This window comes from Cuculus canorus, chromosome 2, assembly GCF_017976375.1.
Source record: "Cuculus canorus isolate bCucCan1 chromosome 2, bCucCan1.pri, whole genome shotgun sequence".
NCBI lineage: Eukaryota > Metazoa > Chordata > Aves > Cuculiformes > Cuculidae > Cuculus > Cuculus canorus.
This window is the reverse complement of record NC_071402.1, coordinates 129,089,451-129,107,893: the sequence shown is the minus strand read 5'-3', so window position 1 is coordinate 129,107,893 and position 18,443 is coordinate 129,089,451. Positions and strand designations below refer to the sequence as shown.

Below are 18,443 nucleotides of genomic sequence, written 5' to 3'. Positions count from 1 at the left end.
TAGGTGTTGTTTCCATTGCAGAGGAGTTTCTAGTACCCTATTTTGCGTGTTTATTCTTGTGATTTTAAAGAAGTTCCATCCAAAATGTTCTTTATTTGGAGCTTTGTGCATCCATGCCATATGTTAAAAGCACGATGAAGAGTAGCCGTAGAATCTATACAGCAATCCTCCATCTCCCTCCCCACCCACACTGAAATAACAGGCTTGGAGTCTGTTAACCTCTGCACCTTTTTTTGCCTCCTGCAAATGTAGGTTTTCCAGCTGTATCAGATCAACGTTCTTCAAATTGATGGGGGATTTTATCTCTTCTCTTCTCTTCTCTTCTCTTCTCTTCTCTTCTCTTCTCTTCTCTTCTCTTCTCTTCTCTTCTCTTCTCTCTCTCACAATTCAAGGGTCTGTTTTTAGGTTCTATAAAGCACTAGACTGCCACATCTGGAATGCATAAGCTAAAAATTGAAACCTTAAAAGCAAATAAAGGTGAATTTAAAAAAAATTCCTAGCTTTTTTTTTTAAGTACTGCTACAACTACTTCACGTACCAAATCTGCAACATGACTTTTGCCATTTTTCTTGTTTTCAGTATGTCATTTAGAAGTTAAAGGAGATTTTTAAAAGGGTCTTAGAAGCTGACTTTAGTATTTTTGACCTCTTTGGAAATAGAGTGTAGTCTTCAATGAGAAATTTACGTCCAATTTGACTTAGACATTTGGCTTATTTTCCCTAGTTTCTGCATACTCTGGAACGTGCAGAGTGAAAGGGCAAAAGATCTCATCCTGTCTGATCTAATCTTGTTTAAAGCTTTTTCACTCTTAGCATCCTGTAGCAGTCATTTTTAGCAGTGGAATCATAAACAGCCTTTAATGCTTGATTTGTCTTCTGTTGCACTGAGAGTAAAGGAAGTATCCAGAATGTATTATGAAGTCTGATGTGCGTGTAAGCATGGAGAACACGGAACTGTTAAAAGAATTGTTACAAAATGTAATATTGTCATTTCTTACGCAAATGCTTGTGGACAGACGTGAAACTTATTATTTTCATTGCATAAGCGTTTTGCAGGTGAAATACTGCTGCATGTTAGCTAGAAAATCATTGTGCTTTTGTTATCAGCTGTTTGGCCTTGTGGCTAAGGTGATGATCTCGTTTTTTTTCATGGGTGCGTGTAATAAAATTCCCAAAACGGTATGTTTTAAAATGTATAGTGAAGGCTACTTCAAGTTTTACTTCAAATGTGCAATCCCCAGATATGCAGTCCTTTGTGACAGCTTGGCATGTGTTGCTTTGTTCATGTGGTTTTTATTTTTTAAGTCCAGGTGTGAACAATAGCCCAGATCATATAATAAAAGCTGGTAGCATATACGGGTAATTGGATCATAGGATAAAACTTCATCTGGGAAAATGACCTCAAATAGCTATAGAAATTCCAGTATGCTCATGGTCTTTTCACATAGCGAGGATCCACAATATAAGAACAAATATCTACAAAATATGGTTTCTTCTGGCTGCAGAACCGAGTAACATGAGAACAGTGAGAGACAGTAGTTTCTGACTGTCACTCTTGGAGAAGGCATTGATGAACCTGCTTGGAGTGACGCCATCCAGGAACAGCTTGAGGAGCCTGTACCAACAGTGATCCAGACGCAAGTTACATTTGTCATTTAGACTCTTGAAAATACTCTTTCTAAAGCAGATTTGCTATTGCGTGACCTGAAATAGGATGAAGAAGGTTCTCATTTAATTTACTACTTAGGCTTAGTCTTGTGTGTTAGAGAAGCCTCAAAGTGGTTCTCAAAAGGACACCTGGGGTTGATTCTGCTGAAGTGTAAGTAAGCCTCAAACTTTCTTCTGACAGAGGTCTCTGCTTTTAGGAAGGGCTACTGCAAGCAGGACTCCGGGAACAAGAGCACTAGAAGAGTTTTACTATTAAAAAAATCTTTCCATCTAACTAAGGTCCTCAGACTAGCTGAGAACTGCACTGTAGCACGTGCTACACAGAGTGGGATGTGCAGCCCTGGCATAAAATGAATTAGCAGATTTTTCAGCCCCTTAAATGGCCCAAAACTTTTAGTAATAGAAGGTCAATTTTAAGAAGACACGATTTCTGTCTGGGCTGTACAAACACCTTATTTTAGACTCTGCTGGGGTTTTTTTGCCCCGCCCTTCAGGCAAAGATGTTATAAAGAAACAGCTTGGGGAAATGAAACAAGCTGTCCAAATTTGTAAAAGTTGCACTTCCTCAAGGAATTTCAGTAATGCATAACAACTGGTCTAAATGGGGATTGGAGCTATTTAGGTATTTTTTATTTGTTTTTATTTTAAATAAGAAGGAGAGCTGTAAGGACTTCTTAAGAGAGCAAGGATGATTTTTAGAAATTGGCTTGATACTTGCATAGTTCATGGTCATGCTGGAAGAAAAAAAGATATTTAATATATAAAACAAAAGTTTTCCTATTTTATCGTGTTTTGTTTTTCAAAATGAAATATGTAGCTTTTTTTTTTTCTTTTCTGCTGTGATGTTTACCTACTAGAAACAACTGGGCAAGCACAGCAGCATTTACACTTGTAGCAGTAAAATGGGTAGAGTAGGAGACTATACCAAAATGTGTGAGGTGCCCTGATGTCTGGCATGTTTGGCACATGGCCAACATATTAGTTCTGTGTGTCGTGACTAATGAGGGAAGTTTTGTGCACCTGCACTGGCTCCAGTACAGTAACTTGTATCTGTTATGAAGTTTTATAGTTTACTGTTTCTTGATAAGCCACTTTACAAATGATGCTGAGATTGCAGCAGATATTGAAAGGATTTTTAATTGTTTCTTATAGAGAAAAAGATAGTCTTTTCATTATATGATGCAATCTCTATCATTGGCAATTTAGCTCAGTTCTCATTATGTAAGTAATTTCTCCTGTCTCATGCTGTCTTATCTGTATAAAGACAAGCAGATGCAGAGGAGAGTCGCATGCAGGGCATACTGCTAGGATTTCCAACTTTATTTCTCTGAGTTCCGAAGACCCCAGATGTGTGGAGCTTCAGGAAAAATATGGCAAGTTTTTAATAAGTGTTTGAATAATATTTTTTTTAATAATTAGTAACTAAAGATAATCTGAAAGCTACTTTTTTGTGGCAGTTCTAGTGTAGTTTTTTTTTTCCTTTCGGAGTATAGTTAGCGTGCGTAAAGCACTGCTCCCTTTTGGTGTTTATAGGAAGGTTTCAGTTGACTCTGTTTTGTTTTGATAAATGTATCTTCAAAGTGTGAAGGTAATGATGATGTTAATGTAAGTAAGCACTTATGTGGACTTCTGTAATGATTCCTCAGTTTTCTATATCTAACACCTATTTTGACTTAAATTGGATGGGTTATTGTCTGGTTCCAAAAGGTAGAGAATATTGTACTGGCTAGTGAGTAGATGAGACTATTATGAGAGGTCACCTTTCTTGTCCTTTATCAAGGAGTCTGAATTAGCACGTTTCTACTGAAGTCAATACAGGAGTATACGTCTGCTCCAGCTAAGCGTCTTATGCTTTGGTTAAACTGAATTCTGTTCCAGGTTTTACTGTAGACAACTTTCTGTGAACATTACAGCTGAAATCTTGGATCTTACATAGCTGGAAATCCAGGGAAGACTATAAAAATACCGAGATGATCTTTCAAAGTAGAAAACTTCTGATTTTCTTGACTCTTTTTTTTTTTTTCCCCCATTTCTTTTTTCTTCTTTTATTGTAGTGGCACCATCCCACGACTTAGCCAGTAACAGAAAAATCCAAGTGTAGAATTCTTGGGCTGTGCTATCCCATCTAGCATTTGGTTACCTTTGCTTTTTTCTAACTATATTTTAAGCACCTGCCTGTCCAGCTGTCACTTTGCATAATGGTTTTCTTGCTTTTGAAGCCTTTGAGGTAAATGAAGTACTGTTGTTGGAATACTTGACTTGAAGACAAGTGTCTCTGCAGTAAGCAGAATAACAAGGCAATCATCCTGGATAGAGGAGATAGAAAAGGGAAACAATAATTTTTTTCTGTTAGAATAACATAAATAATGTGCCATTCATTTCACAAAGAATAAGAATGCGATGTTGTGCATATCAAGGAATTAAAAGTTGAGTATGCTTTTAGATGATAATATTTAAATGATGATGAAAATCTCCTACATTAGGGATTATTAATATTTGCATTCAGTAACTCTAGTAATTCAAATACACGTTTATATATTTTAAAGAACTATGTTGATGGAAATTCTGTAGTGTGGAGAAAAAGAGGAAAGTTCGACAGTTCAGTGAACATGCAAAAATTATGAATGCCTTAGCTCATGAAGAGGAAAATTGTGTGAATAATGATCGTTTCACAAAGTGTGTATGGCAAATATATGCTGCAGTACATCATAAAAATATGAGAATAATTTTGACTTTGGATGAGACAGTGTAGTGAAAGGGTAGAATTAAAGAGCCTTAAATGAACACATTGTCTTGGCACATGCAACATTGCTAAAGACAGACATACCTGCCCGCCCCCAGTTTTCCTGAGTATGTGTAGTAGAAAGCCATCAAAACTGCTCCAGATTTATCAGGCTCAGATTTCTTTGCAGTGGTGCACCCATTACAAGGGAGGCTGTTACAAATACTGCTACAAAGCCTTTTGCACTGTCAAGGTACAGCCAATGGGGCTTGGCAATATCCAGCTGAATGCTCTTACTGGGAGAGTCCAACAAGAATTTTATTAGAATTGTCCTGCCCTGAAAGAGGATGGGGATGTATGCATGATAGCCTTTTGTTGGACACATCAAAAATTCTTACAAAGTGTAGCTTCTCCATTATGTTAGATGGACAATCCCTATGGGTAGAAGAAAAAGAAACAAATGTGGGAGAAAGTGAACAGTGTCTCTGCTGGGTGGTGGCAAGGTCATTTGCTTAAGAAAGAAGAGAGCTTCTGCTGGCTTGGGCAGTGCATGCGTTGCGGAGTGATGGACACAGAGTGCTGTTCCTTGTAGTCTCACTCAAGTGTTGTTTTTTTTGGTGTGGGTTTTTTTGGTAGGGAGAGAAGTGAGCATTGATTTAGCTTATGAAGTCTGCTGAGTACTCAAAACATCCAAACCCATGGATTGTTTCAGCACCACATCTTTATTAATTTTAAAAATGCCAAAGGAAGGCATTCAGTAAACTGTGAGACCACAAAGGTAAGGATAAACTCAGGCTGTTTTTGTGGTTTTGCTTTAACCTGCTTGTCTTCATCTGTTTTATATTATTTTCACGCACAAACCAAAGGAAGATGTCTTGGTTTTTTTTCAAATACTGTTGCTGAAAGTCAGAATTCTTCGACTGTGTTTAAAGGAGCTTGCTAAATCAGGACAGTGAGATTGTGTTCTTTCAGAGTTCCTTATACATCTGGTGTTAAACTTTGTGTTTTAGGAAAAAGTCATAGCTTAGCAATGACACTGTAATTTGAAATAAATTCCAGAGAACCAGATTGGTACCTGAAATGAAGAATTATACAATGCACATATGCAAATATGCTTACAAACATGGCTTTGACACAAAATGTAAACATATTAATTTTAAAATAACTGTCATTTTCTCATTACCCTTGGTCACTTTCACCTATATGAAGTAGTTATAGCGTACTAATACTTTGTTCGATAGCATCCCATATTCATGTACAGATGTGTGAACACCTGTGCAGTGGTTAAAGCTCAGTCAGGAGACTTTCACTACTGTTCTGGGGAAGTGCTGCTTCCCTTTTCACTGATGCAGAATGCTTTACGTTTTTATCAGCTTCAGTTCTAAGCAGCAATGAGAAAAAGCTACTCTTCTATAAATTTTACTTTTCTCTCCAAGCAAGCAAAGGTTATTAGTGCTTGGATGTTGTATCTCATATCTTATTATATCTAGGTGTACTGAACATCTGGTTTGAAACACTGTAATAATCCTGCAGAATTGGTGTGGCATATTTATTTATTTTTTTTAAATAGAAATGAAAGGGACAACTGGGATGGTAAGCTGAATTATGAACCCACAGAGTTAGGTACTGCTGTAAGAAATGGGAGGGAATAACAGAACCAGCTAGTTGACTAACCACTTCCCTTCATTGTTGCTTTTAATATCAGAACAGCCTTGCTAGCTTTCTAAACCACCATGAGTTACAACATGTACGCTCTAAATGGTAAGTTCCTTTATTTTAAGATCTAATTTGGAAATGAACATCAGTGATTAAAATTTTATTAAGATGCATTGCTTTGTGTTAGTTTTTTTATAATAAAAGAAATTACGATCCTATGTGTTGATTATAGTAAACAAATCTAGACACATTCCTGCCTTGGCAGCAAACTTCATGCAGGGTCAGAAGGGTGTATTCCCTTGATAAATTACACACTAACCACCAAAATAATAGTAACAGTTGAAAAAATAATGGAAGACCGTAAGGTCTGAAAGGTAGTTTAATTGATGGATTTTGAATTAATTGAAAAACTAAGTTCTGTGTCTCTCCCAAGTACTATATCTTGTGCTGTGCTGTCCTTCGCAAGCTGAATGGAACCATCTATGTTGGTTGCTGTTACTGCTTGGTGACTGGAAAATTCTTGTTCTGTGGTTTCACTTGCAGGACCTAAAAATCCTAGGTAAAGGGCTAAATAAATAAGCAAATACTTTTCAGTAGTTTCTCTTCAAAATACACTTGATTACCTGATGAGAAGTCATCTTACAGTGAAGATGTATATTTAAGTCTAAAAGAAGCTGTTTTTATACTTGCTGTGCTCACAAAACTGGCTGTCAACCATAAAGTCTGTATGAAGTTTGAGCCTGGTGTTTCGGCAGCAGTACAATTAAAAGCTCTAGCCTGTTTTTACTGGTCTGAATGGGAGTTAGATTGGATTCCCAGTATAAAGCCAAAACAGCTTTTCTTTTTGTCTTATCTGTAACGTGTATGTGAAATAGCTAAATGTGCCCTACCCTAGTTTTTGGGTATATTGGTTCAGTATCTGTTTTATAGCATTGTGCATTTAGTGGGATGCGCTTCCTTGGGTTGTCAGTATGTTTCTTTACTTAATAACTTTACTTGAAGTGTGTTAGCAACTTTTTAATGATGCTTTTCCTAGAAAAAACTCCAATTCCAACACAAAACAAACAAAAAAACCCAGTAATGGGTGTTTTTCTTAGGGAGGGCATAATTAAAAACTCAATAATACATTTTAGGATCTACATTCAGGGCATGATTTCAAAACCTTAGTTCATATCATGTTATTGCATGTCGGCTATTCACATCGATACTTCATAGTTTCTACAACATGTATTTGCAGAATGACTTCAATGCTTTCCACTCACATTTGAGTGTTCACTTTTGAAAGACAAAAATATTAAGCCAAATGTTTGGAGAGTTGCATTAGTTGATAAAAATAAGGTTGTGGAATTACTGTACTAATATTCTCATTCTGAAAAACAGTAGAAGCAATTCCATTGTAGTCTTGCACAAGAAAACATGGTAGACCATGGATTCACCTAGGAGACACCTTGCGCTTGCCAGCCACTCTTGCCCTAAAATATGAGTGCACTGTAATGAAAAGGTTTGCACATAACTTATCTTTAATGCTTATGTTTTTGAAGAGCCATCAAGGAAAACATCCACTAAATCCTGTAGAAAAAACAATAATAAATCTAGCAGTAGTAAAGTAAGCAAGGGTAGTAATAACTACAGAATGTGTTGCTTTTTGAGGCCATCCATAACCTCCATCTGAGCAACATGAAGGAAACTGGCAAGTAATTTGTTCTTACTGAAGTGACAAAAGAAGCTTGTCTTGCAGACATCTTAAATTGGGGATTTGGCCAATGTACTTTCATTTGCAACTGAACTGGAATTATGCAAATAGACAATCATCTCAGCTTTCATTAAAGCAAACAAGCCAATGAAACAAAAGCAGCCTTATCCTTTTCCTCCGCCCCCCCCCCCCCCCCCAGAATGTTGAGCAACACAACTACAACAGCCTGGTCTTGGGGATGGCAGGGAGAGGCTCCTGGGTGTTCTCCTTGATGCCTAGTGAAGGCAATCCCACAGTGAAAGCAGTAGTTAAATTCTCTTTCCTCTCCTAGCTGCAGTTTTTGGGAGCCTAACATGTTTTACATACTGTCAGACCTGGCAGAAATCATTCTGTGAATTTAAAGGTTATTGTGATGAAGGCCTAACGGATAAGTTTCATTTCCTTAGGAAATGAAGCTAAAAATAAGTTTTTAGCTCTTCTGTGTGCAGAGGAAAATAAATTCAAATGTTAGTTCTGAATTTCTTGCCAAATAGGAGGCAAAAATTGATTGTTTTAGAAATAGAACATTTTAGCCAAATACTGTGGGGGAACTTTTGTTCAGTTTTTTTAAGGTATTGTGCCATCAATAATTGTTCTTCTCCTCTCTAGCACTCAGTGCTGTTCCTGAGGCCATTTCTTTTTTTATTTAGAATATCTGTCATGGGTCAGAAGTCTTAAAAGTTAATTATCAGTGTTACCAGAGCCGAACCTCTGGGACCCGAAAGCTGTCCAGTGTTACAGGCCAATGTTCCCAATCCAGTATTTCATCTTGAAGCAATTATTATGTTATCCGTTCCAATAGTTGTGGTTTTAATGGTTGTAACAAGTGTAGCCTTACTGTCATTTGACATTAACTGTTCACTTGACTATTACTGAAATTAATGAAATTCATTGGATTCTGAATATTGGAAGGGAGGGAATTCCTTCAAGCCAAGAAACCTACTTTTTGAGATCTGTCTTCAAGTACAGTTTGCTGTTAGACTGTTTTCCTCCTCTAGTTCATTTTTTTTTTTTCTCTTGCAGTTAGTTGTAAGTGAAATGGTGTGGAAACAAATGTAGAACAATTCCAGGGTGACTTTTCTGTGCTGTTTCCTTGTTATGTGCTGTGCAGTGTTGTATGGAAAAGGTCACTGAATGATATTCTGCTTGTTGACTGTCTGCAGAACTTTGCTCAGAACCCAACGTTCACACTCTCACTCTCAAATATTTTTTTTTCCAGTTTAACACAGTACCATTTCTGTATCACTAACATAGGCAAAATAAATACGTTGTAACATAAAAAGGCAAGTCAGGTCTTAAAGTAAAAAATTCTGAATAGCAAATACGCAGCACTGACAGTAGTCTTCAGCTACTGGGTTTTATACATTAAATGTAATGCAAATCACTATTCTGCGTATGATCACTCCTCTGAGCGAGAGGGCACCTGGCACATTTTAAGTAATGCTTCTAAAATCTGCTTGCCTAATACTTCTGTAGGTGAGATGACGTCAGAGGTAGGAATAGCAAGCGAGTAGTACTCGTTGACTGAACGATTTTGTTGATCCAATTTTCCACCCAGTGGAAGATGAGGTGGAACAGAAATAGTTGGAATAGTATAGAGGAATTCTGTAGGAACAGAGTTCAAATTGTCAAATAATGAGAGTATTTTAATAGAGGCTAGAAAACATTTCTCCTACTTCAGTTTCTGTCTGGAATAGCACCTCTTGTGTCACAAATATTGGTAATTAATTTTATTCTCAATTATAGTTTCCTGATCAAGTGTTCTATGAACAGGATCATTGCACATCTGAATTTGAGAGTGGAGGAAGCAGGAGAGAGTACAACTCCGTGATAAAGCTTAAATCTCCCTATATTTACAATTGGATTTGATATACTGTGCAGTGAAATACCAGATGCTGACAATTATTATCACTCTGACTGCTGTTTAGTGCTGTTACATTTTTTTTTTAATGATGCTCAGCTTGCTAATTTACCAAGGCTGTTGCTAGAGGTCTGTTATTTCATTATTTATAATTACTTTTGGCTTCATAAATGAAAACAATCCTGCTGTTGATTCTGTAATTTATAATCCTGGTAATTGCAGATTTTCATTAACTACTTATTATTTGTCAAATCTTTGTTGTGCACAAGATTGTTATTGCTGACGCTTACTTAAGAAATCGTCGCACAACTAGGTTTTTTCCTCTCTTTCACATGGGATCTATTTGCAAATTCTATGCATTTTGTGCAAATAAGACATAAAATTGCAGGATTTAATATGTTGTTTTCATATGGCAGAAAATATTCACTGAATAAATAATTTGGAAGTAAACAGTACAATTTGTTGACTAACTGCGATCAGCGCTATTCATTGCGTGTCTGGTATTGTGATTCCAGTTCCTTTCATATCTGTCTTCATAGGGAGAGGAGTGAAGGAAAGAGGTCCATAACCAAGCTATTGTAGGCAGATGAACACAGTGTTTAAGAATAAACAAAATCCTGAATTTTAAGATGTGAGGTTATATGCCTGTTTTGGAGATGACAGCCATTTTTTACTCTCACAGATTTCTGTTTGCAGATATTCTAGCGAGATTGCTAGCTTAGTCTAACGTGATGATTTGAAAGGATGAACTTTGATATCCAAACGTATAGCAAAGTGGGAGAAGAGTTTTGAAGTTATGCCAGGAGAATCTTTTGACTGACGGATGAAGATTTTTCTTACGATTTTTTTTCCCTGTAGTGTTTTCCCAGACTATAAAGAAGATTTTAGACTGTGTGAACCAGATTTATCCTTCTATGTGCTCTCATTTCTAAACACAGCAGTTCAGAGTTACGTGCAGTTGAATGCTGTTTAGTAATACATTAGCAAAAATTCAAAAGTGTATGATATTTTCTCATACATGTTTGTCTACAAAGCCCATGCAGGACTTCCTTAAGGAATTTTTGTGGTTTATAACCAAAACCTTCACTCTTTAGTGTCATGCATGCCTACAAAGAATAGTTCGTGTGGAGAATGGATTAGCGGAGCTGCTTTATTTTCCATGAAAGCATGAAAAAATTTCAAGTATGTCTGCTGAGTACTATTCTTCCTTAAGTTAGTTATTTGCTAATTAACTTAGGTTATTTTTCATGCTTGAATGCTTGCATGTAGACCAGAACAAACGTGTGGAAGCCTACATACTATTTTACAAAAAGATGTTTGGTGCCTTGAATTAACTCACAGTAAGTTAACTTGAGGGTAGAAATACGGAATTGTTCCTGAATTTGACATGGGCTTAAAAATTGCATTTTGTGATATTATCTACGTGTCTAAGAGGCACATAACCAGTAGTCAGGTATAGCCTACAGGTTATGGATGTGAAGATAACAAACCGAAGCTGCACTTGGATGGTAGTGTTGTGTATGTAGGTAGGACCCATGCATTGCTGAAGAAATCTCTTCTTTCCAATCTTCACAGTGATAATATGTTCCTTCTGCACGATAGCATCCCACACCCTTGTCTTTGTTTTTAGGTGATTGTATGAGTGTCTCTGCTATCTACTGTCTTATTTGCAAGAAGTTACATTAACAGGGATACAGTTTGTAAGTGATGTTTGCCTGGAAACTGGAGTCAGAATTGCGTTTTGCAAGTTTGGTTTCAAAGCTATTTTACCTTCAGTTTTGTTAGTACTTTCACTGTCTTTCCCTGTAATGCCTCATTCGTAGTCACAGCTACTCAAACATACAATATGACTGTTGTAAATAAGAACAGAAAAAATCTCCTATTTTGCCTTATTTAGTTTCTTCTAAACAAAGAATGTATTCCTAAAGTCTAAATACACCTGACCATTTGGAACTAGGGATGTTTTGATGTCAGAGAAAACTAGATGTTAAACAAATCAGTCTTTGTGAAGTTAAACAACTCTATATGCAAATGAAGTAATTCATTTAATTAAAATTCAGTCGGTTATTAAAAACTGAATTAAAATGACAGTGAAAGAACAGCCTCAGGTGTATGACTGTGCATTTTGAAGTGCTACATATAATGTTTATGCAAGAGGTTTTTATATTTTAGAAAGTGTTTAGCACCTTGGCTGTACTGCTTTCAGGAGATTTTCTCTTTAACAGTGCATAAGATTTCAAGATTTTTTCCAACATTTGACCTACTTAGAAAAAAAAGTTCTGATTAGTACCATGTAATATACTTCCTCAGTTTTGGAAGTGCCTTTGGGTAATGTATTGTAGAGAAAAGTAATCTCATCTAGGAGCATAAATGGACCCTATCACATTTTAAGATATAGATTTCCCCCCCTTCCCCCTCCTCTAATTTAGTCCTCGGCTACAGCTCTGTTTAATGAATCCACATTCAACGGGCAAGCTTTACCGACAGCTTAATTCTGTTTGCATACAAATTCTTTTCTTCCTTGACTGATTAAAAAGAATCCCTCTCTTTGAAGTCAGGCAACACAAACAGAGCCTAACAAGTTGTTTGTTGCAAAATTAGGCTTTTGGTTATTACTAATTTTCTGAGTTCTGTAAAGCACTTGGTAGTTAGCAGAGCATGAACAACTGTGTCCCCAAAAGGCAAAGGTGACTGATTAGTATGGGTGGTTCTAGTTTTGGGAAAAACCTCTGAGCAAGCAGGGCACAAATTAGAGGGTAGCCTTCTGGCTGTGCGAGCAGGGTAGTTCAGAAAGAACTCCATAGTTCCCATTTCTTTCTTGACCTGCTTTTGCATGAAAATGGAGCATTTGTTAATATGATGGACAGAAAGGGATAATATGCATTCATCGGGGAATTGTGGAGGGAGTTCCCAAGTATGTCCCATTCCAAGCAGTCAATAGCTGCAGAAAAGGCAGTGCTTCCCTGAAGATAAATTTCAGCAGCAAGAGTTGACAGTTATTCCATTTCTTGCCTTGGATCTCAGAGCTGACAAGTGGAATAGCTGTCTTTAAAAATAAATAATAAAAAATATAAAATTCTGCACCACTTCAGCTAGGACAATACAGACTGGCTGTGGTGGGTGAGACCTGTCTGTTACTACAATAATTTGCCTGAGATGAGGATGGATAAATCCCAGTTGGTGGGTAGTTCATGTTCAGAGTCATAAAGATTTATGTAGTAAATTCTTGAAGGTGCATTTTGTAATTAAAAGTAACCTCCATGGCTTTGTGGCTTTAGAGGCTTATAAAGCTTACAAAAGTACAAACTGATTTTTTAATGTTTTGGGATTCTGCCCAAACCCTTTCTGAACTCAGGTGCTGGATTTGCCTATAGCAATGTTACGTGATGTGTAGTAAATTATGAACAAGTTTAATACCAAAGCTAGGTGGAAGGCTTGGCAAAACGGATAAAAGCAAAGTTAATAAAATAAAATAAAATGCTGTCCTCCTAGAACGATACTATTACTTCAATCTTTCGTTTTTTTAGAATAATGGTTCCCAAATTTCACTGACTCATAAGTAACAATTCTGAATGAACAAAGCACTGCAGGCAGCCCTGTGCTTTGTTCTCTCTTTTAAACTAATGCGTAACTTTGCTGTTTCCTCTGGGCACCCACAGGTTTTGGGTTGGTGCCCTGCTGACTGATCTCTGTTTCTTTTTTGTAGCCATAGCTTAAGTATATTATTGCATATTCAGTGCAGCGCCTACAAACTTTTTCCATAAATATTTTAATGATAAGAAATATTTTTTAATGAGGCATCAATTCTAATTTGTAATGGTTAAAAAAGAAAAGAATTTTCCAGTGTTTCATACAATAAGATATTTTTAATATTGCATCATAAAATTCAAAGCTTATTTATTCATACTTTAGGAGTAGCTGTGTATTTGTGTATGATGGAGTGATACTTTCAAAGATTTCTAGATGATGCTTCCTACGTCATGTTTATAAAAGTACCATCCTGTAGTTTATTTAAATATGCTTAATAACAATCATACATAGGCACATTTTGCATTTCTTCCTCAAAGTTACTTCTTGCATTACTGTGAACAGAGTTAGATGGCAAATGTCTGGGTTGCATATCATCGGTCCTTCCGAGAGCTGTCTTAGTCGCTCCAAATGAGAAGAAGCCTGCAGAGAAGGATTTTTATTTGTTTGCCCTCTTTCTCCTTCATTCCTCTCCATGTATTAATGTGGATAAGGAATGCAATACTGGATTACAGTTATACATACATTTCAGTATATGACATCTGTGTTTGACTAATATTTGTCTGCACTGTGTTTTTTCTGCTCTGAAATCCCCAGACAGTATTATAAATTCAGACTTTCGCACCATGGACCCATTCCCTGCCTTGTAATGACAAAGAATGGGATACTTTCTCCTAAATGAGGGCATTCTGACATTTCACTTAGTCTTAATATTTTTTTTACCATACTTAAAAATACAACTTTGGGCACAACTACTTACGTTTTCTTTCTCAATCTAATTGCCTTTAATGGGAATTGATGTTATAAATGACTCTTTTGTTCATAAACTTGATGGCGAGCAACAAAAAATCTTATGTGATTTGGAGGAGTAAATAAGCACAGTGCTGAAGCATTGAAAATAATATTACTTGCTTCATATTTATGTTATAAAAATATTTGGAACAACACCACTAATTTCTGGATCTAGTAGTTATGTTAATGCTGGGCTGAAGGTTGGAGTTGATGATCTTAGAGGTCTTTTCCAACCTTAATGATTCTATGCTTCTATGATTCCAAGAGAGAATAATAATAATATAAAAATTATGTTAAAATACAGCCACTCACCACCTGATGATTAGTCTGTCCCCTGCAGCAACCTCAGTGAGCATGGAGATCACAGCAAGTATGGTGACAACAGAGCATGGAACACCTAAGACAAAACCTGTATCTGTTCACCGCAGATACTGAGTGTGATGTTGTGGTATGGAATATTCCATTGGTCAGTTTAGGTTAGCTGTTGTGGCTCTGCATCTTTATACTGGCAAAACATAATTAAACCCATCAATGTATTGCCAACAGTGGTCTTATACTAAATCAGAAAAACCAGCAGTTGCTGGCAAGAAAATTAATTCTGTCCTGGCTGAGCATAAACATTACTGGGCGACAACTAAAACAATGTGTATTGTCAACGTTATTTTCATACTAAATCCAAAACACACCAGCTATTGGGAAGAAAATTCACTCAATCTCAGCTGCAACCAGGATGAACACCATGAAGATTATGGTGGAAGTAGGAAGGAAATGTACATAAAGATTTTCTTTACATTGATTCTATCAGATTTGTGCGTGTCTGTATTCGCTGTGTGTGAACAGTAATTTTTATTCCCTACAGTATTTCACAATACAGCTAGTCTTACTTAAGTTTTTTTCTGTCTCTAATGTCTTTTGAGTTCAGGTTTGTAAAATAAATGTTAAGTGTATAGTACATTATTTCAGTGAATATACTAGCATTATAAAAATATACTACTACAATAACACTTGAATCAATTGTTTTATGAACTAATTTATTACTCAGGTATTAATTTGACAGAAATAGAGACTTCAACTTGGGTCTGGAGGGCTTTTCAGTAACTTAAAATTTATTACAAGTGAAATAAATGAACTGGGAAACTCTAATCACAATCTATGGCAAACCATGTTGAAATCTCTATGTACTTTGCTGTCTTTTAAATTTACATGTGGCATGTTTACAGATTTATTACACAAGGTTTTTTTTGTGTCAGCATTGTTAGGGGCAGAGAAGGGAAAAAAATGAAAATATATATTCATCAAAGAAAGGGCATTGTTTGCAGAGTTGTGGATATTTTCTGTGCATATTATTGTGATGATTACAGTGTTCTTCTAATTAATTATCTTTACATAGTTAAATACCTATTGTTATTCCCGTTTCAAAACAGATACTAAAATGGTGGTTATCTGAGTTTTTTTATAAAGGCAATGATCTATTTATGTCCCTTCAATGCAAAATGAGACATGAATTATTTGATTGTAAGTATGTTCCTTTTAAGTGCATGCTTAAAGAAGTTTGTATGCATGTGTTATTATATTCATTTTTCAGATCATCATAGCGGCGTAGTAGTTTAAGTGTGTAATGCAGAGAGAAATGTTACTTTAGAAGCAGGATTGCAATTCATTCATTATATATGCAGATTTTGAATGTGTTAATTCTTTGGTCTGGCTTATTGACTGCATCTGTAGTATATGCTAGCAGTAACAGTTCCTATATAAAGTGGTTTTGTTTGGTTTTCCACGTTGACATTTCTTGTACTGGTAAATAAACAAAAATCATAGATTATGATGAGTCTACAACAGTGATGGCTTTTCAAGTCATGGACTTGCAGAGTGAGAAGAAATAAATACAATATTCGAGGTTCCTAGTGTAGAAATATGTTGTGCAGGCTCCCACAACAATCAAATCTCTTGAAGAAAGCAATCAGTTACTGATCTGGATGGTGGGCCCTTGCAACAGTGTCCTCAGCTGAATTGCATGAGACTCCACATAACACTGTTCCACTGAATTCTTACAACCCAGCTGGTTTGTGGCTCTATGTGACCTCTCTAACATGTGCAGGATTCATTGCTGTAGAACATCTTAAATATGTACAAATCATCTCTAAATAATCCTAACTACGCAGGCTGTCATATGCGACCGTTTCTGCATCCAGAGGAGCAGTTTACTGTTTACAAATTTCTAATCTATGTATGATTTGCTTAATTATGCTGCAGAAGCTGCCTGAATGTCTCTTTGGAATGTCCAGAGACTCCATTCAAAATGTTAATCAGCACATTGAAGCAGGTGAGTTTGACAAGGCACAGCAGGACCTGCCTGGGGGAGTCATTAGAACAGTCCAAAATTCCCACATGGCAAGCTCCTTTAGCAATTAGTCAAATACTTAAGTATTTGCAACTCTCCTTTTATCCCACCTCTGTAGAGAACTACTTGAGGAGTTCCTGGGACACACAGAGAATTGTGTATGCAGGCACAGCCTTGATACCAAGCTACGCCATAATTAAAATAGATACACTCCTGGAGAGAAGAGGGATTAAAAAAAGCTGGTTGATTTTTTTAAGGATCTCCTCCTACCTCAGCAACAATCATCCTAATGTCTAGATAGTTAAGCAGAATTGCTGGGAGACCTACGTCGATGAACAAGGAGCTTCTGACGAAGATCAGACATAAAAAAAGAAGCATCCATGAGGTCAAGGCAGGGACAGATGTCTTTGGAAGAATAAAGAGATACTGGGTTAGGAAAGCCAAAGCCCACTTGGAGTTGTCTGACAAGGAATGATAAGAACAAGAGCAATGAGAAGGGCTTATGCAGGTGTGTTGCCTGCAAGAGGCAGACTAGGAAGAATGTGAGCCCGCTACTAAATGGTGCAAGGACATGGATATTGGCCCCCTCTAACTGGAGCGAGAGGAACGTAGGTGCAAAAGGCCAGACTTGGAGAAAACTGGTCTGAAAAAGAAGCTAATGACTCCACTCAACATCTGTAGTGTAGAGGATTCTCTCTTACTGGAGGGATATTGGAAATGTAAAACATGTTTCTAAGTTATCTTCTTAATCATTTAAGGGAGTTCATTGAAGAAGTGAATAATTCTTATTTTATTTTTTTCAAAAAAGGCTGTAAATAATGTTCCATAAACTAGAGTTTGGAACCTTAGTCACTGAATAGGGGTGAGGGAAATGTCTTAAAAGCTTTCTGTTAAATGAGTAACATTCATCCCTGGTATAAGGATCTTAAGTAGCATGTGAACTTTTAATTAGATTTTTTTGCCATAATGCATATAAAACCAATGGCTAAATGAAAACATCAAAGACAATCCTAATCCAAAGTTTGGTAATTTCAGGCTGCTTAACTTTGTAACCTTAATATTCTTTAAGAGTTTTATGTTTGTAAAATATGTATATCAAAAGCATGAAAGGAGATTCATGAAACTGTATTTCTGATTTTTGCTTTTCCTTGGTAGATGACTTTGAAAATCTTCATGGATGAGTGGTTTGTTTGTTTTGTGTGTGGACATATTTGTTTGGGTTTTGGGGGGAGAGGGTTGTGGGGTTTTTGTTGGTGTTTCCTCTTCTGTTGTTCTGTTGTTGTTTGTATTTTTTTCCTAGGGACATGTCAATGCAGGGAGGTGCATTGCCTAGTGGTGTAAAGTTTCCCTATTTCACCTGTTGTAATTTTCATTATCTAAGCTACACATGGTCAAACTGGAAAGTCAGTTTTCAATGTCTATATATTTTACTACTTCCATTAAACTTTTGCTTAAACACTTTTATCGCAAATACAGAAAAATCCTTCAAACTTCTGAAAACATTTTGTCTCTTTGACAGCTCAAAAAGTTGGGCTTGATTTTAAGATCATTTTTGCAATTAAATATTTTGACAAATTACTACCTGTTTTATTTTGCTGGCAAAATTTTGACAGATGGGAGAAAATGTTTCAATCTCAGGAAAATATTTTAAGGTAATAAAAGAACTGGGAAGACAAAGAGATAACTCTTTGAAGATACCGTGTTCCAAATTCTTTAATACTGAAATGCACTGGAACTAGAACTCGGTGGGCTCATTGTGTTTGTAGGCATTTTTTTGTTTATTCCGGATAATTTAAAAAGGGAGAATAAAAAAAATAAAAATTTTAAATGTATGTGAACAAATTAGAAGAATCAGAAAAGATGATGTTGGAGACTCTTCAGATTATAAAGAAAAGCTTCTGATATACTGTTTTTTGTGACTGATA

The 18,443-nt window shown here is 36.3% G+C and overlaps 1 protein-coding gene across 3 annotated transcripts in view; it reads left to right on the top strand.

Moving 5' to 3' along the window:
• HDAC9 (histone deacetylase 9) overlaps nucleotides 1–18,443 on the top strand; it is a 458,974-nt gene that overhangs the window by 62,404 nt on the left and 378,127 nt on the right. Inside the window, exon 1 of one of the 3 annotated variants that reach the window (XM_054058866.1) lies at nucleotides 6,133–6,150. The exons of the other annotated variants lie outside the window; for them this stretch is intronic. Within the exon in view, the coding sequence (XP_053914841.1) occupies nucleotides 6,135–6,150 (16 nt within the window). The 5' untranslated portion in view covers nucleotides 6,133–6,134. Of the gene's footprint in view, nucleotides 1–6,132; nucleotides 6,151–18,443 lie in introns of those variants that run through there. 3 annotated transcript variants of the gene reach the window in all.